Below are 19,751 nucleotides of genomic sequence, written 5' to 3'. Positions count from 1 at the left end.
AAGATTAAATCATGGCCGTCCTTGTGGGAAGGATATGCATGGAGAAGGGTGCACGTCTGTGTATTCCTATCACCTTGATCCATGCCTTGCCCACAGTAGTTTCTCAAATGATTTTTGCAGAATGAATGTAAAGGCTCAGGAGTATACCTGAGAAGCGATACATCAATCAAGCTGATATTATATCTGAATGGTTCAAAAAGAGATACATGCTTATTGGTTCTGAATTATAAAATAAAAGTGTGAGCTAATTACAATGGCAGTCCAAGCCTTGTAGCTTCCTTAATTATTCCAATTTATTTTTTACAATTTTGGAATCAGAATGCTCTCCCCAAATATCAGTGGTGAGTAGCCAATGACACTTAGAATGAAAGAAAACAGGTTTCACAGGAGAACTGAATCTCTTTGGTTTGGGATGACAAATAGGTCAGCATTATTCTGTTGTGATGGCTGCTGGGATTCTAAGGTTAGGCCCTAGGGGAGCTGTGAGTCAATTGATTAGCAATATCAACCGTGGGTGCTGGAGTCAGGGATGGCACACAAATACTGTCTCAAAGGGGTTTCCAATTTGAAGGTTGAATTTGTAAATGACCTCCTACCTGCTCTTCTGAGGACAACCTCATGATTATTAGGCGGCATGGCTTACTATGGTGACTAAAATCGGGAGGAATTGGGAAAGGTATTGCAAGATTGACAGAGACTGAAACTATGCTCACCAGACACAGTGTGTTTGTGTGTGTATGTCTCCCAGCCTTGGTCCAGTTGGTTTGGGCCACATGACTGAGTTCTGGCCAATGAGATGTGGGCAGAAATGGTATAAACTATGTATGGGCCTGCCCATTAGAAATATCCCATATGATCACCCAGCAGCTCTCTGCTGCCATGGTAAACCTTGGGGCAGTGAGCTCCGAATGCAAAGCTGCAAGGGGAGAAAGGCCCACAAAGGATTGAGGCCTAAACGTCACAGAGATGCTGGATTTTGTACCGTTGCAGCAGTAGAGTGAATGACCGTAATACATACTAATGATTATTATGGGTAGTGGTTTGTTATCATGATGGGAAACGTTTTGCAGGAATCTGCTTCCTGAACTGCACCTTTGAGACAGCGCATTGCACTGCCTGCCTGTGTCACCATTAGGTCACAGAGGCTTCCTAGATCCTGCAGGCATCTTCAAACTACGGCCCGCGGGCCACATGCGGCCTGCAGAGGAGTCTGATCCGGCCCGCCAGGTTTTTTGGGCAGTGAGTGCAGCCAAGGTGTTACAGTAGGAATTAGTAGTTCATATAGTCCGGCCCTCCAGCTCTCTGAGGGACCGTGATCTGGCCCCCACTTTAAAAAGTTTGAGGACCCCTGCGTGTGGACTCTGCTTGCCCTGGGCAGGTGCTGGTGAGGTGGGACAACGTACTTATCCTTCCGAAAGTGTATTTCTAATAGCACCATTCCTTTCCATGGATTTCTGTACCTGACCAAGTTAACTTTAAACCAAACAGCAGAAAACAAAAGTAAAAAAAACACATCAAAACCTAGGTGCTCTGGCATTGGTGGGCCTCTGTTTCTGGTGCTATTTGATTCTCTCAGCTGAGACCCCTTCAGGGACCTCAGCTGAGATCAATGGCATTGCCTAAATATTACTCTTTTTTTTCTGTCTTTCTCCAGCTTTTCTCTTTGATTTCTTATATTCCTTTATCTTAATTTTGCTAATTCCTAAACCTTTCATATAGCGCTCCACTGGGGCAGACATAGTCTCTCTAACCTGTGAACACTGTCATCTGTATCTCTCTGAAGACACCTCCAGGCCACCTCCTGGTGGGTACTATAGTTACGTACTTACAATATTTACAATACACCCATGGCAGCCCTTCCTCCTAGACCATGAGCTTCTGGAGAGGAGGGGAAATACAGCTTTCTGGTTCCTGTCAAATATTCTACAGCACACAGCAGTGTGCCTATGTTGTATTGAACACATGAATGAATAAACGAAAATCTCCTTTGCAAAGCTATGAATTCTCCCAGTTTAAAAATTATGAAGTAGCTTCTGTAGAAATAGAAGGCAGCTTAAAAAAAAGGACAAGCATGTAAAATATTATAGCTCTGAATATACAAAAAACATTTTATTTACTCATAGTATCAGAATGCTGGGTGGATTTTATTATTTTCCTCTGGCCTGGTTCTTGCTTTTTCTATTTCTTTTTTAAATCTGAAGCTCTTAGACAATTGCTTTTATGGGAGTGAAATAAAGGATGGAGATTTGAGATTGGCAAAAATATAGAACTGTACCCCTTTAAAAAAAAAAATCTAAAGCAGTTACCATGAGGATAAACAGGTTTCTTCTCAATGCAGCAATTCCATAAATAATAGAGGAGTTTTTGTCCCACTAGTGAGAAGTTTGCAGGGCAGTGCCCACGATATATATATTTCTGGCTGGGAGAGGCTATGGTTTTACAAGCTAATTATTATATAACAAGTTGGCTTTTGTTCGCTACCTGGGAAGTTAAAACAGCAGGTTCAGAAAGATAAAGTGTGCACGCATGTGTACATTTTTAAAAACTCTGATTACAAACAACTGTTTGAGAGAATTGAAAAAAAAAAAAAACAAGTTAGAAAAAAAACAGTTTATTAAGTAATATCATATAAATAACTTGTTACAAAAATTGATCTGCAAAAGGCATATTTACTCTTTGTGAGAAATCACTTTTTAAATTGCATTCTTTTCAAATGTATACGTCTAAGGAAACAAAGGGAAATCAGAGAAGCCGCTTCAAGGAGCATGTACTTGCCACTGGATTACAACGAAAGGCCCGGCACAGTGAGCGGACAGGTAGCAGTCTCACCCCATTCTTCCAATATAGAAAACTTGCTCATGGAACCTGTTACGCCTGAACATCTCCCTGACTAGGAATGTTGATGAGAGCTGAGCAGCGACTGTTTCCATCCGGGGTTTTCACTGCCGGAGACACGAGCGATACGGAGAAAAATGATATGAACCAAGCACTCCAGCCAGTAAATCTTCAAGGGTGGCATCGGCTTCAATTTGTACTTGGGAGTGTTTTTAATTAAAAACAATCAATACCCGAAAGCTTTGATTTTTCTGGGTTGAAAAATCACAAGTCACAGTAGGAGAACGCCAAATTGCCTTAGCTCGATACTACCGAAGACGCATGTAGCATTTATTAGAAGGCCTATTCTTAGGCAGGGTACTTTCAAAGCAATGAAAATAATCACAAACAAAAGAGTACAGTGGTTTGGAAGCGTTCCTATGTTTCTTCCGAGATCAGTTTTGCGTTTGCTACATGGCATTACCCCTGGATGCCTCGTAATTCTATACATTTGATTCCTTAATAAACACTAAACTAACAGATCATAGAAAACTAAAAGCTTATAGAAGGTGCCTCTAGACATATTTACAAGAATAGCACAGTCTCGCTGGAAAGACCAAGATCTCATTTTAGTGGAAAGCTTTTTCCACAACGCTGGGTCCATGCCTCATTTGTCAAATTAAACTCATTTGAAGAGAAATTTGAGTTTGTGGTCCATGGGTTTAAAAAAAAAAAAGGCAAGAAAGAAAGAAAGGAAGAAAAAGAATTAAGTAATTCATAAAAGCTCTTTTGAAATTAATCTAATAACCCAGTGGCTCTTCAGCTAAGTGCCCGGGTCCTGACTCTGACAGTGGGTAAAAGGCCTGTTTCCATCTGACCTCCTTTCGGCACTTTCATCTGCTGGCTCTGTCGGGCTAATGTTCCCCCCAAATTAAAAAATGAAAATGCATCATAAATAAGGTATTACAAAATGGGGAGTAGATTAAAGAGTGTCTCAGCAATGCTTAAATTAAATTGACGATGCAGAGACCGTAAACGTGTGGCTTTAAAAATGAGCTATTTCTTTATTAACTTTTAACAAGCATGCAAGTCATTGTATTTCTTTTCTAAGAGGGTATTAAATATGGTCAGGGTCTGATATATTTTAGTAGAGAATTATCCCTTCAGAAAATGATTCCATAAAGATGCCAGAGGGAGATTCAAAATGCTGCAACTGTAATAGCACTGAACTTTTCAGGAGACCATACTGAGATCCCGTATTTTCTGGAAAAGAAAGCTGCCTGTCAGACCTTAATGAAATACTTCATCCTCCAGAAGATCCACACACAACATCTTGATCTTTCCTCTCTTACAATCTGATAAGGAAGGCTGACTTCTAGTGTTAATGTAAACGCAGTAGATTTTTCATCTCCTGTCACAATTCAAAAAAGATTTCATCTAGATAAAAACACAAAAGATAAAATTACACTAAAATGATCCCTTTCAGAGGATGCCTTGCAAAAATAGTGGGGTCATGACTTTCTAGAGTGTTCTTCCAAAAAGTAATTACACTACTTCAAAATTAGTGACGAAGATACAATAATTTATTTGGTGGTGAATTTCCTGGGGGAAATATATTTAGCTATACCTGATTTAAATATTGAGTTTGCTCTCAGGATTCAACTCTGTTCTTTCCTTTCACTGCATAGTCTTTTTGGCCCTTAAGTATATATTCCAATAGAAGTAAGGAAAGCCCAATCATGGTATATACATTATTATCTCCAATAAAATATGCATTTCAAGACAAAACATTTGATATAAGGCCTTGTTCAGCAAATCAGGATATCTAAAATTTATGTACTTGACAATGAAACTAATGAAACATTCTTAAGTTAATTTGAATCCATAAAGTTGAGATGCTTCTAGGATAAAGATTTAATTTTAAGAACTTTTTTGCACAACTTTTTGGGAGCTAAAAATAAAAACTCAACCACAAGTCTTTATATTGAGTTAAAATTGAATAGAAAATAGACTTGCTCTAGCTGGTTTGACTCAGTGGATAGAGCGTCTGAATGTTTTTAAAATGTCAGCTTACTCCAGTGAACATCTTTGTGGTTTAAAGAAATTCTCCCCTTTGAATGGGGTCCGGGGATGGGATAGGCATTCAAAAATACCTCAAAGTTCCTGAAACAACCCATAAAAGCAATTTGTTTATATTGACTGGATTTTAGTTTCTCAGTAATTAAAGAAAATATTAAAATTTTACCACTTTCTATTTTTTCATACTTCTCATCCTAAACATCTAATATCAGGACAGAGACAATGAGAAAAGTGAGCTGTAAGATTTTAATTTTTTTTCTCCAGTCATCAGTTGTTTTGCTACTGGTCCTTGACCTGATGTTTTGATGGGAAGGAAGTTAGACCTGGGTCGAATAATGGAATTGTGATTCTTACTGTTTCCATGATGTCAAAGAGTCTTAATGGTAGGAAGATAGTACTTGATACTAACGGGACCCTACTGCTAAATATTCAGCTCCAGTCTCAAATTATCCAATTTCTTAAACATTCACTTCATCATCAGCTTCTGTGGTAGAGATTAAATAGTTATTTCAATATTTTGTCATATTCACCTGTTCTTGGTATACTGACTGTATCATCTCTAGGATGGGATAAAATATCTGGACACTTACATCTCAAATATTCTACTACAGAACTACTTACTATCACTTATGAGGAAAGAGTATACCTTACCCTTAAATATTGGAAGTTGCTAGTGTCAGTCCTCAGACTTTCCAATTAATGTAAAAAGTTCAAAAGGAAGACTTCTGCTGATAGTTTTTTTTTTTAATAGAACTTTCTTGATTCAGTTTGTTACATGACATAAAACATAATGATAGGAACTCTTTAATTTTCAGTAAGTCATGTGATTAAGGTGCTGGTCTATTGCTATAGATAACTAATTCTTATTAATTAACTTTACTAAGCTACCTTTTCCCAGTGCTTACCTATGACTATGATATGTGTTGATTCATTACAAGGAAACACTCCTGTAATATTTTGTTTGCATTCCTATGTGTGTGTGAAACTAGGAAAAGAAAAATCATAAAATAAGGGACTAACCTAACCATGAAATGGTGGTTAATATACAGGGAAATACTTTACAAAATAGGAAAACATTCAGGAAACAGAAGGAAAAATAGGGTTGTAAAAATTTTTCACTCTAAATGGGTAATCCGAAACACTACATTTCTTTAATTTTAAAGGTGCCATCTTTACTTCCTGGGTAATATGTCTATTTAAAACTTGACTAAATGACAGTGTATTTTCAAATAGAAATTATGTGCTGATACGACATTATCTCCAAATGGATATGACATTAAGATTATCTGTAGAAAATTAACATTAATTGAAAATAAATCTCTAAGATTAATAATTGAAGTCTTGAAGTCAGCATATTCATATATGACTTAAAAACAAACACGCCATATATATATATATATGGCGTGTTTGTTTTTAAGTTTTCAAAATAAGGATGTTTTTATTACAGTATTACAGTATTTTGGAAATTTCTGATGACTGCCCATGAAGATTCTAATGATAAAAGTCATTAGAACAGCCATGAAATAAATGATTTGAACCTGCCAAAAGGAATAGTTCAGTTCGGTTAGGTCTTCTGGGTAATAACTATGATGCTAATTGCATAATTAGAGAAAGAATAGATCTGGATGGATTGTACATTATCTTCTGTCTTCATTTGAGACCATCACTTTATCATTGTTCAAAGATAAAGAGAGCAGAGTTGCCATGGGAATAAAGTTAAAAACAATGAAAAAATATTAATGCTTTTGAAAGCCAACTATCATTTTAATTTTAATCTTAAACACTCTTGTTGTAGAGAATCCAACTTTTCCCTTTTAAGCATCTTCCAACCATGTCTTATGTAGGTTTTCACCATGATTTCAACGTTCATCTATATCTATCATGTTATATAAATATATAGGTGTTTCTGGATGTGAAGGACAGACAGGGTGTCAGGTTCAAGTGTGGTTGGCTCTTACCACCCCATTAAACTCTGAGTGGAATTTAAGTTGTATTTAATCTACCTTTACTAATGCAACTTAATTTAGTAAGAAGTATCTGAAGAACATGAGTTATGTACCTCACACTGCTACTTTCAAGTACATATTAGAATAATACTGACGACAACTACAGATAGGAAGTTAAAATTCATCTCAGAAAAGTTCCTTCAAGAACTTTTACACAATTAGACTTATTTGTAATCAACCTATGGACGGCTGGAAAAAATTCAAGTGGTCTGTGGTACATTTGGTGGCCCAGATTTTAAAATACGCTAAATATTTCCTTTATTAATATTATCAGCTAGTTTCAACTTTCCCTTCTATGGCACAAGGGCAAACTTTCACATGGCTAATATGTAACAAATTATGAGTTAGTGGTAAGGAATGAGGTCTTATTTATTTTGGTTGCTTTTGAATGTCACTATTTAATTTGCTCCTACTCCTTATGGGGGACGAGAATCTCAAAACATTGGTGGGTTATCATGCTTAGCGTAGCCACTGGTGTCAGAAAAAGCTCCTGAAGAACAAACAGGATGGGCAGATGCCATTTTAAATTCACTGTGACAGAAATACACACCCACATCTGTATAGTTCCTTGTCTCCTTGTGAGCTGAGATACCCAGGAACAACGTCACGGTTGTCATTCCTCCCTTATTTCTTTTTACTAAAACTATATTTTATCCTTACAAGAACAGTCCTTCATCCCCTTAGCATCGAAAGGTGGAGTCAGAGCAGTCAGCTGACCTGAATCCGTGGGTGGCGGACGAAAGGCCAGCCTGGGGGGATGAACTTGGTCCAAACTTCCCTGCAGGGAGCACAGGACGGGGGCGCGCCCTACTCTCCATCCTCTCCCCCAGCACGGTGCCCGCTGCTGGGCCTTCATGGTTCCGCTAGATGCACTAAAAAATAAACATTTGCCTCTTGGAAGCTCATAAAAGTGTACTAGAAAAAAGGTCTCTACCATTGGACCCACACGGACCGCAGCCACGGACTGTCTGACATGGGCGGGGACGGGGAACCCCTTCCCGGAGCAGGTGCGGTGCCTGGAGAGAAGGAGCCGCTGCTCGGGGCTCAGCATCCTCCCGCGCAGGGAAGCGACCGCCGGTTAGGAGTCCTTGTCGCTGTCGGCCCCTCCGTACAGGTCCGCCAGCTTCTTGAAGCGGGGGCCCCAGTCGCTCAGGTAGTCGTAGTCCTGGTCGCCATCGGTGGTGGCCGACTCCAGCGAGCTGAGCGAGGCGGCCACGGAGCCCGCGCCCTCGTAGGCGTAGGTGGCCAGCGAGTCGTAGGGCGGCGCCGTGGGGTCCGAGTCGTGGTCCTGGAGCCTCTGGGTGATGAAGTCGCGGACGTCGGCGTTGTCCCGGGCCGGGGCGGCGGCCGCCGGAGTCCGTCGGGGCAGGAAGAGGGCCTCGGGCGCGATGTCCCTGCGCAGCTTGCCGTCCTCGATGGCCTCGGGGTTCCGCAGGGTGCCGATGTCGAAGGCCTGCGTGTCCTCCTCGCCGCCGCCCTCGTCGTTGTAGCTGACCACGTTGTCGCGGATGTCCTCCTTGGAGATGATCAGCGGCTCCTTCTTCCGCTGCCGCCGCAGGGCCGCGAACAGCGCCACGGTCACTGCGGGCAGAAAGGAGACCACGTGTGACACGACACAAAACATAGTGATGAGGGACTCTTTCATGGTACAGGAAGTCTTGTGGATTAAGGTGCTGGTCTATTGCTATAGATAGCTAATTCTTTTTATGAGACTGATAGCTAATTCTTTTAAAAATATATATTTTATTGATTTTTTACAGAGAGGAAGAGAGAGGGATAGAGAGTTAGAAACGTCGATGAGAGAGAATCATCCATCAGCTGCCTTTTGCACACCCCCCACTGGGGATGTTCCCGCAACCAAGGTACATGCCCTTGACCGGTATCGAACCCGGGACCCTTCAATCCTCAGGCCGATGCTCTATCCACTGAGCCAAACCAGTTTCGGCAGATAACTTAATTCTTATTAATTAACTTTACTAAGCTACCTTTTCCCAGTGCTTCCGATGACTACAATATGTGTTGTTTCATTACAAGGAAACCTTCCTGTAGTATTTTGTTTGCATTCCTATGTGTGTGTGTGAATCTAGGAAAAGGAAAACCATAAAAACAGGAACTAACCTAAACATGAAATGGTTGTTAATATACAGGGAAGTACTTTACAAAATAGGAAAACAACCAGGAAACAGAAGGAAAAATAGAGTTGTAAAAATTTTTCAGTCTAAATGGGTAATCCGAAACACTACATTTCTCTAATGGTAACGGTGACATCGAAGGGAAGGGGAGGTGAATGCGCCGGCCAGTGCCAGCCCAGAGGAACCCTGGGCTCCAAGGAGCAAGGGGGCAAAGTCCTTCAGGGAAGGGCAGACTCAGCTTTTACTTCCTTAAGTGTGCACGCATTATTGCCTTCGTGCAGGATCAAGGCAGGACCCCAAGGAAACGGAGGGAATATTTGAAGGAAGGGTACCATTTAAGCAGAGGATAAGAACAAGAACAGACCCAGAGATAAGGAGCCATGGGTCAGACTGTTGGACCTCAAAGGGAGGGTGGGGATAAAAGGGAGAGATCAACCAAAGGACTTATGTGCACACATAGGAACCTAACCAGTGGTCAAGGACAATAGGGGGGTGGGGGTTGGGGATTGGAATGGGGGGTTGAGGACAAATATGTGATACCTTCATCAATAAAGAAATTTAAAAAATAAAAATAAAAAAATAAAATATGACAAATGTGTTCTAAAAAAAAAAAGATATTGCCAGATTTTGTCAGTAGGCCCTTTTTGCTTTGACATGACCAACTAGTTTTGAGGTAAGGAAAAAGAGGAAATGCTAAGAAAGAAGAAAGCTCAGGAGGAGTGAGAGGACAGCAGTAAGGGTGCAAATTATGCGGAACAAGGAAAGCGCTCCGAGCTGGCTTAGAAGCACAAGGCTGGCACCTTCCCAGAGTGTGGAAGGGTTTGCATAACTCCGCGTCTAAAATAACTTTTGCACTTCTTTTTTGTTTTCCCCGAGAAGAGGGTAAAATTAGTTTAAAGCCCGAAGTGGAGATGTGAATATTTGCATACCTTCTCCCACATCTGAGGGAATATTACAGATAATACCTGGAAAGACCCAGATACACTTCAGAAAGCCACTTCGGGTTTCACCATCAGCCCATCCGAGGGGGATTATTTTCGTTCAAGTTAAACAAAATGCACACATTTAAGTGGGGATGGAAAACAAAAAAAATCTTTCAAAGATTCACGTTCTGCCAGCTCATTGCCTGGATATTCAGTCTTTGGATTTTTCCTCCTAAGTCAAATTAGAGACGAAGGGAGTGTTGTGTTTAGATAGCTCCTGATGTGTCTTCCCAGCTGGCTGGCTAGAACACAGCTGGCTACCTGTAGAGACACACATCTGCAAATGGACAGATGGGTGGGAAAATAAAAACACAGCAACAGCTCAGAGAGAAAACAGCTACCCAGGGCAGAACATGCCTTGTTAAACTGAGTTTGTGCAGGGGACTTTGTTACAGGAAGCACCAGTAACATCTCTTTATTCTGTCATCCATAACACGGATCCATTTTTTTAATGAGCCGTGAAAATTGAATTATTGCATTAAGAACACAAACAGCAGTGCGGTGGTTGTCAGAGGGAGAGGGGTGTGGGGAGAAAGGGGTCCTAATATGAGGTGACAGGAGAAGATTTGACTTTGGGAGGTGAGCACATGGTCCTTTATGCAGATTTTGTAAATTACCAATCCACATATGAAATCTATATGTTCATGTTGACTAATGTGACCCCAATAAAATAAAATAAAATTAAAGAACAATTGATGGATATTTGTATCTACCTATATAATACTGGATACATGCCCACATTGTGTCTATACATAAACATTTTAGATGTTAATAGTACTGATGATTGGTCACCTATTGAGAGAGTTCTATGTGTCCAGCACTGGGCTAAGTGCTTTACATACTGATCTCATTTAATTATCATAATAGCCCTACAAAAGTAGCTCTATGTAATGAGGAGATAGCCAATTTAGTGGAGCTAAGGGAGCCCAAGGTATTACCATTATTAACTCCATTTTACATAGAGGAAGTTAAGATGTAGAGATGTCACACATACAAACAGTTGAAATCCAAGTCAGCCAGACCAAAAAGCCCGTACTGTACCATGCTTTGACACATGTTTGGATTATAGACCATTTCTCAAGGCTATACAGTTTTGCCTTTCTCAGATGTGTTGTTGTATACATTCTCTTTTGCTGTCAAGAGAGTATTCTGATGCCTCATTTGTCATGCCCACTCAGGGTATTTATTTATTCATTCATTCATTCAATAAATATTTATGTCATGCCTACTCTGTGTCAGGTTCAGTTCTTGGCACTATCAATAAAAAAATTGATCATGACTTCCGTCCTAATAAGGTGGGCAGGTGGTGGTGGTAGAAGGAGACAGAAAATAAACAATGTGCATAACAAATAAGGAAATTACTGAAAAGGTGATAAGTAGAGCAGAGTCAGGAGAATGTGAGTGCTTCCATGCATGTTTGAGGGGCTGTCTATTTATTTTGGGGGTAGATTGCATCATCAAGAAAGTGCCATTTGAGCAAAGACATGAGGAATCATCCAAGGAGCTCTCCTTGGTGAAGAAGTCAGAGCTAGAAAGCCCTGGAGAGGGAGTGTGCCTGGAGTGTTTGGGAAACAACTAGGAGACCCTGTGGCTGGACCAGGGGAAGCCGGGAGAGGAGAGCAGTAGGGAAGGCCCACCTCATGTGGGATGGTGGGTGCTTCTGTATGCCTTCACTTCATCTGGGGTCTGGATGGGTAGAAATTGCAGGGCTTCAGGCAAAAGGATACTCACAATCTACCTTTCTATACTGACTTGCAGAGTGGCCCGTGATATGGATTTGCAAAACAGAAGGTTGTGAGTAAAAGCAGTCTTTGGGATTAGAGAATAGGATCAAGCAAACTCACTCTCAGAGAATTAAACTCTGATGTCCATGAGTTTGTTCCATCATTGAAGGCAGGCATTTATCACTTCCTAATTCTTCCCCAGCTTGAGCTACCTACATCTTTTATTTTAGTCCGATGTGTACCTAAAAGTGCAGCTGTCTAGGAGGGAGAGGACATATTCAGTCATTCAAAGGCATTTATTCACTGCCTAATTCTCCTACAGCTACTACTGCCTAGATCTTTTCTTAGTAGCCTGAGGCACATCTGAACAGAATTTCTTGATAGTATAACTGTCAAGAAGGGAGAGCTTTCCAAAGCTAACTTTTATAAATGGAAAGTGTGTGATCTAAGCACACAGAGCAAAAAGTTCTGAGAGAGTAATTGAACAAGGAGGTGCCCTTCCCAGTCACTGAGCCTCCCCCTCCCCCCACTCCCTTGAGCAGAAGACAGTAATAAAATTATTTTGGAGGAGGAGACCTGTGGACAAATTTGTGCTCAAATCCCATCATATAACGTAGAAAGCAGCAAGGCATTGGGATCAGGCTTACTTAAAGAATTTGACTTGTCTAACTCTGTTTCCTTCTCTGAAAAGAGAGCAATGTCATAATGCCCAATGTTGTTATCAGGAATGAGTTAATATAAGTGAATGTTTTGCAGATTCTAAAGGACCATAAGACATGAAATGAGTGGTTGTTTTTGTAAATAAAACAATAGATGCCACTTTATCTTGACTGCAGATCCCCTCCTATTTGGCTTTCTGTCTCATAAACTCTCAGGTTTACTTCCACTTTCTTCATCCGTCTCTTCACTTCTGGTACTCTTTCAGCCTAGAAGTTACTTTGCATTCCGTAAGTTCACAAAGAAAGTAGAGTGCCATGTGGAAGCACAAGGCTCACGAGGACAAGACCTGAGTTTGGAACTTAGTTCTATCACCTGTTAGCTGTGTGACTGCACATCTTGGAGCCTCAGTTTTCATATTTAATATGCAGATGAATATATTGCCAGGTGGTGCTGAGGATTAAGTGAGAAAAACATTTGGAAAGTATCTTGCTCAGTGTCTAGCTCATGAAGTGAGCCTAGTTAAAGGTTAAGCCCCATTTCTCTTCCTTTTTAATGAGTATAGAATGCTGAAGAGATTAGACAAGATGTGGGAGGCACTGAGGCAAATTAGAAGTAATGAGGAGATAGTGAATTTAGTGGAGGGAAGGGATGAAAAGGGAGGGTAAAGGGGGCTGGTCAGGAAGAAGAAAAGGGGAAGGAGAAAAAGGGTAGGTGATGAGGGGAAGGAAGAAGCACCTCTAGAGATAAGAATCACTCTCCTTCCATAGACCATAAAAGAGTCCATGGAATTCTACCTGCTCATCCAGCCCTTCTAAAAATAACCTCTTTTAAGAAATAATATAAAAACCCCAACTATTCATGTTCTTCTCTTCCAAACCAGTTTTTACAGGATCACTATTAGAAGCACTGATTTGTCTTTGCCTACTGTCGTTTTTATTTATCCTCATATCTTAAAATACTTTCCCCAAAGATTAGATGACAAAGAGAATCACAGTTCTGCAGCTGAGTTTCGAGGCTTCTGTTATAATTAGCAAAGCTGATCTGGAATTTGAAGCTCTTGAGCAGAGATCCCTAGGCATTCTCATTCTCTTCTTGGAGAAATGTAGGTCTTACTTTGCTCTTCTCAAATTCACTGTACTGTCACCCGCCTCGGCCCCTCCCCTCCCCCCGGTGTAATCAGGTTAACACTAAATTCTTCCTTTTCTTTTCCCATTGTGTAGCAAGCTATATAAATCTAAGTTTTATTTTTGGAAGTGTTGCATTAAATATTTGATTTCTTAGTTCACAACAGTCAAGGTGCTGCCAGATCACTTTGAGCTCAGTTTATGTGCTTAATCTGCTGGTTGGGGGTAAAAAAAATTAATTTGAATTATTACACCTTGATTTTTGCCTTTCTTACATTTATATCTTTCAGATCCCAGGTTTATTTCCTTGGTTACAGAAGTTCTTTATTATTGAAAGTCTGAGAAATAATAGGTATTACGCATGGCAATTGTAGAGTAATGCTAAGAAGGTTGTTCTTTAAATGGGTCTAAATTTGCTGGGTTAGAGAAAATTTACTTGCTTTTTATTTTCCTGTATGAGAGAGAAAAAGTCATCACATTCCTCTTTCCAGTGTCCCATTGGTTTTTAAACTTGACCTTCATAGAAGGGGCCCTCATCAGACACTCCATGTCGGATGACTTCCATTCTTTAGAATTTAACAATGTCTGTCAGGTTAAGTATTAACCAACAAATGAAACCAAAGAGGGCCTGTTTATGCTACCCTCACATCCACCCTGAGATTCAGTCCCAGTCTGATGGTTAAGAGATGCTTTTAAGTCATGTTCCTCCCCTGCTCAGTGGCTCCATCCCACTCAGGAGGAAGGACAACGTCCTCATCATGACCCTGAGGCCCCACACAAACCAGCGGGTAAATACACTCCCACCCCAGGGCCTTTGCACTGTCTGTTCTTGGTTCAGTGGCTCCCTTGGAAGGTAAAAACACAGGAAAGTCCCACACCTGCTCATTCCCCAAAGCCATATTCAAGCAAAAGCTAGTTCATGGTCGAACAACACAGATTCTTAGCATGTAACTCTACTCACCTAGATCAGGCTGTATGCCTGAAGGGGGGAGGTGGGTAGAGTGTCACAGTAAGAGAGTGTGCCCCTCAGCGTGGGGAGAGAGGATGCAGGGAGGAGCAGTTTACCTAGTAGGATCACGATGCACAGCAGGATGGCCACCAGGGCCCCCGTGCTCAGGCCCGTGGGGTGGACGAGGGCCTCCGCGTGGCAGGACTGCATGTTCCCATGGTGGTCACATGCACAGACCCGGACAGTCACTGTCCCCGTGCTGCTCTGCACTGGGTGGTCGTTGTCTGAAATGACCACAGGCAGGAGATAGGTGCTCATCTCGTGTCTGTTGTAGCCATTTTTCCGCGTTAAGATTCCCGCTGTGTTGTCTGGAACAGGAAAGCAAATTGGTGAGTGCCTGTGGATGCTGCCCCATGTAGTGGGTCAGTTGGGAGGGGAATGGATGGATATAGGTACAGGCGTCAGTACAGAGATGGAGAAAGTCCCTTGGGCTCATGTACCTTTGTTGTCATGGATGGTGAAGTTGGAGCCACTGGCTGCTTCCGGGGCCAAATAGAAAGAGAATTGGTGCCCGCTCTGAGGGTCATCCTTGTCAACAGCTCGGAGGGTCTGAATCAACTGAAACCCAAACCACAAAGCTGTCAGCAAGTTTTGTAACTTAACGCATTTCCTACAGTGTTTGCAGTACATTGCTCTAGTTTTAATTTAAAAAATGATATCCTCTATAAAGTTTACAATGAGACTACTCTATGAAAGAACAGATGGGTTGGAAATAGCTATAACAGGGCAAATCCCGGAAGTGAGTCTGTTCTGTAGGAAGTTAGCAGCAAGCCTGGCCTCTTCCCACCCTCTTCCCTGTGATGATCAAAAATGCCTCAGACATTGCTAAATGCCCCCTGAGGGACAAAAGTCACCTAGGTGGAGAAACATCAGCTCTAGGGTGATACAAAACTATACATTATCACAATGACCTGTGACAACATTGTAAGTTAAGGACATGGAGGCAACCGGTGGCCAGCCTGCTTAGAAATGCAATCTAGGCATATACAAAAGCCATCAACTTGCAAAAAAGTTAAAAAGAAAATTGGTACATAAAACACATAACTTCAACTGCCCACGTTAGCACGCATTTAAAAAGTGCACTTCTATTTTGACAAACTGAAACATAATTTCTTTATCACTGGCAGAAAAAACCTATTTCAGTTGGGGATATAGCACTCATGAATGTGTATTACTTGTACAGATGGGCAATGTAAGTGAGTGGAACTATGCATCATAGGAGTTTGTAAAATATGTTGTAGTGATTACTTTCCAATATGTATGGTAATTAAAACTATATGCTTACCAATAAAGATTTTTTCCAATAAAGCTGTGACTAATCTACTTTAATGAAACCTTAAGGCTGATTTGGAATCAGCATCCGATTTTGAGACTGATGAACTTCCAGTTCTTAAAAAGTGTTTGTTCTCTTATGCAAGTTAAACATTCATCCTGGTTCTTACTTATAGTATTAATTTTGTTAGCATTCTCTTCATCGATAATTCAAAACTGGCCTTGGTTCTGTTTATCATATAAATTATTAGAGGATTCTAAATTAATCTGACTAAATTAATTTACTTGCGTATGAAACTCACCTGATCTGCTTTTGCCTTTTCACAGACAAAGGTTTCATAGAATTCAGCAAATTCTGGGGCGTTGTCATTGACATCTAGAACTTTAATATAGAGAGGTACTCGGCTGCTTTGCTTTGGATTATCTGCAACATGCCAAAACGAAAGGAAGAGACATTTATATGTTGGTCACCAGTCCCTTTTAGACAACAGTCACTCACCCCTACTTTCTCATTCATACACAGACTCCCCCGGGCTGCTGTGAGTACCAGAGAGCATTCAGTACCAATGTAGTCACAAAAAAGTAGAATTAGATCATTTGGTACTTCTGGTACATTAGGTACACTTGATAGAGATACCTGGGAGACACAGCTGCATGTGTTGATGGAATATAATTGGGTAATAAACATCAGAGTATAAAGAAAAGCTACCCTACAGAGGCCCTCTAGAGCAAGATTTTAAAGGAAGCAGATAGGTGGGGAAATGTGGACAAGGAATCATGGGGTAGGGGGATGCGTGATTGCTATTTTCTTAGTTTTTTAGTTTGAGTGTGAATAAGAGCTAGACATTGTGCTAAGCACTTAGCTACATTAATTTACTTAATTTGTGTAAATTTCTGAGACTACTGCCCCCCTTCTATAGGTGAGGAAACGCAGGCACAGGGAGGTTAGGTCAGTGGTCGGCAAACTCATTTGTCAACAGAGCCAAATATCAACAGTACAATAATTGAAATTTCCTTTGAGAGTCGAATTTTTTATTCTTCTAATGCCACTTCTTCAAAATAGTCTCACCCAGGCTGTGGTATTTTGTGGAAGAGCCACATTCAAGGGGCCAAAGAGCCTCATGTGGCTCACGAATCGCAGTTTGCCAATCACAGGGTTAGGAAATTTGCCCAGAGACAGTAAGGAGTAGAGCTTAGACTCATATTTGGATCTTTCTGACTCCAATGCCCAGGCTGTTCATAGAGGATGATAGAGCAGCATCAATATTCGAAGACCTGAGATTAACAAAGTTCTCTGATTGTCTTTCATGACAATCTTCTGGGTAGTGTAGTAAACTGGTTGCTGGTCTAAGAATCAGAAATTGGAGTCTCACCTCAGATTTCTTCTTTCACTTTGCTCATTTGTCTACTTGCTCATTCACTTGATAAATATTTAGTGAGCATCTAATACCTAATCTGTGCCAGCCACTATTTGGAGTGCTGGAACACATGGAGAACCCAACAAAGATCCTGCTTCCTGAAACTCTATTCTAGTGTGAGTAGCAAACTGTGAACATATAAAAATATATTGTGTCAGATGGTAAATGCTATGGAGAAATTAAACAGGGAAAAGAGGTTGGAGAGAGACGGATGTGTTACTTTTAATGGAATGACCAGGGATGGCTTCTTTGATGAGATGCCATTTGTACAGATATGAATGAATAAAAGGATTAAACCATGTGGCTATTTCTGGTTCTCTAGAGAGAGGACAGAGCAGGTGCAAAGGCCTTGGAGTAGGAGTAAGTGACCTGGATTTAAGCTCTTGGATTTGCATACAACAAAGGTAGTTAAGAAGGGCAATTTTTAAGCTCCTTTGTGTCTAACATTTTACGCTCACTATTCTTCCAAGGTTAAAGCTTCTGAAGGTGAAGTTTTGAAAGGTCTTTATTACTAGTGATTTCAAATATATTGTAGAAACTGTAAATCTTAAAAACAGAACATTTTAGGTACAAAGCTTAAAAATTGCTGATAATATAGAAAAATGGTACTTTTTGGAGGGAAATGATTTCATAATTTCAAAGCTTTAAATGTATCCTATCATTGATATCCACATTAGTCCCTCCACATAAATTCTGAAGAACAAATACTACCGTAACAAATTTGTAATGAGTTTTCATCACTATAAAAAAAATAATGTTTCCTTTTACCCATATTAGTTATTTATTTTTCTATTCAATATCCTTCAGCCACTCAAATCTCATAACTTATTCTGACAAAGGATGCTACTGTAATATACCATTTGATATGGAATGTTTTATACCAGACACCCAACTGAGTTAAATTTTTTTAAATAAAATGTTTATACTAAGTAAAAAGCCAAAATCTAAGAAATGTGCCATAATTTAGTAGAAGCCTATTTTTAAACATTTAAGTAATATTCTTCAAGATCATTTTTTTCATGCACTTAGTCCTACACATTGTGTTTACATTGCTTAATGTTCACTGTGTATAATCATTTTATTTGACGCCTTCCTTTGGCACTGATTTTCTTTGCCTTACATTTCATAGCGACTGCCATAAAATTCATTCTAAACATTTTATTGTGCTGCTCTTTTGGTGTACCATAGGAAAGTTAAAATTTATATCTCTTAATTCTGTAACAATTGAAAAATAAAAAAATAAGAGGATGAATATCCAAGAAATTTCCAAACAATGCCTACTTTTTAGAATATATTTGATCCCTTTTTCTCCACCCCCTCCTCCAATGTCTAACCATCTTAAGTAGCTCATTTTTTTCCCCAGCTGCTTCTGCAATCTTCTGGTTTATAAGCTTTTTGAAGTCGAATCCAACATGTACCAGTTCAACCCTAGCTGACACAAATGCTTTCCCATCTTATTGTTTCTAAACTGCTGAATTTCCACAGTTGCATTTGTGAATGAACCAACATATGTCTAGAGGAAACATTATTGCAAGTCATTACAGGGCTCTTTCCTTCAATATGTATTGAGCAGGGCCTGCTTTACCAGCCCTTGCTGGGATGCTCAGTCAATCGAGGACAGCATGGTATGGGGTTGGACTTACTGATCTCCGTTGCTATCACTGTAATGTTGTGCCACAGCAATGTTTCTCGGTCAAGAAGTTTCGATGTAAAAACAGAACCATTTCCAGAATGAATGTTGAATATTCTGTCCAGATCTGTGTGTCGATCGACAGAATACCTGGAAATGCAGAATAGAATTTATAAAGATTTTTTTCTTTGTATTCACTATTCTCACATCTTAAAACTATTCCCAGAAATCTGTTACATGAAATATTTTTTCTAATAGTAGCATATATTTGAATATCTGTAGCTTAACATTAAACAAAATATTCTGAGAAATTAGTTGTTTTCAACTGAGGTCTTCAATAGTAAACCCACTAGATAAGCTGCATGATTTTGAATATCATCACTGAAGTTTCTTTTTAAAAATATAATTTGGCCAACTTTGTATAGCAATTGTTATAATAACTCAAGTTTTTAGGACCTCAGAACTTTAATGTGTGTGTGTGTTTGAATAATTGGGATTATTGGCTATTTAATATTTATTTTATTTTATTTTAAAAATTATGTTAAAAGACGCAAAAATGGGTAGTGTGGCTGAGGTTAGTAAAGCAGGCAATGGGGTAGGGGTTGAGCTTGGGAAAAGATCCATAGTTGGACTGTAGAAGGGTGGGCTGGCCATGTTAAGAAGCTGTGATTTATTCTAAGAGTGATGTAGCTCTACCAATGGATCTTGAGCAGGAAAGTGTTATAATCTAAAACACACTTAGCCAAGATTTCTAGTTGAATCAAAGAGAATTGAGGAAACTGATTGGACGTAGATGACAAAAATGTACAGGAATTTGTGAAGAACAGGATTTGGGTAAGATCATAAGTTCCAGTTTTGACATGTTGAGGAATAAACCTTCAGAAAAGCCTGGGTTGAGGT

General features: G+C 40.0%; 1 protein-coding gene across 2 annotated transcripts in view; it reads right to left on the bottom strand.

Annotated features, from left to right (window-relative positions):
* Nucleotides 1-2,595: 2,595 nt before the first annotated feature.
* Nucleotides 2,596-19,751, bottom strand: part of CDH6 (cadherin 6) — a 135,815-nt gene continuing 118,659 nt past the window's right edge. For both annotated transcript variants that reach the window (XM_036410567.2, XM_036410568.2), the window contains exons 8-12: nt 18,865-19,001; nt 16,106-16,227; nt 14,972-15,089; nt 14,588-14,839; nt 2,596-8,480 (exon numbers count right to left, since the gene is read on the bottom strand). In XM_036410567.2, coding sequence (XP_036266460.1) covers nt 7,978-8,480; nt 14,588-14,839; nt 14,972-15,089; nt 16,106-16,227; nt 18,865-19,001 — 1,132 coding nt within the window. In that variant the 3' untranslated portion in view covers nt 2,596-7,977. The remainder of the gene's footprint in view (nt 8,481-14,587; nt 14,840-14,971; nt 15,090-16,105; nt 16,228-18,864; nt 19,002-19,751) is intronic.

Source organism: Pipistrellus kuhlii, unplaced genomic scaffold (genome assembly GCF_014108245.1).
Source record: "Pipistrellus kuhlii isolate mPipKuh1 unplaced genomic scaffold, mPipKuh1.p scaffold_m20_p_4, whole genome shotgun sequence".
NCBI lineage: Eukaryota > Metazoa > Chordata > Mammalia > Chiroptera > Vespertilionidae > Pipistrellus > Pipistrellus kuhlii.
This window is presented reverse-complemented; position numbering and strand designations above follow the sequence as displayed.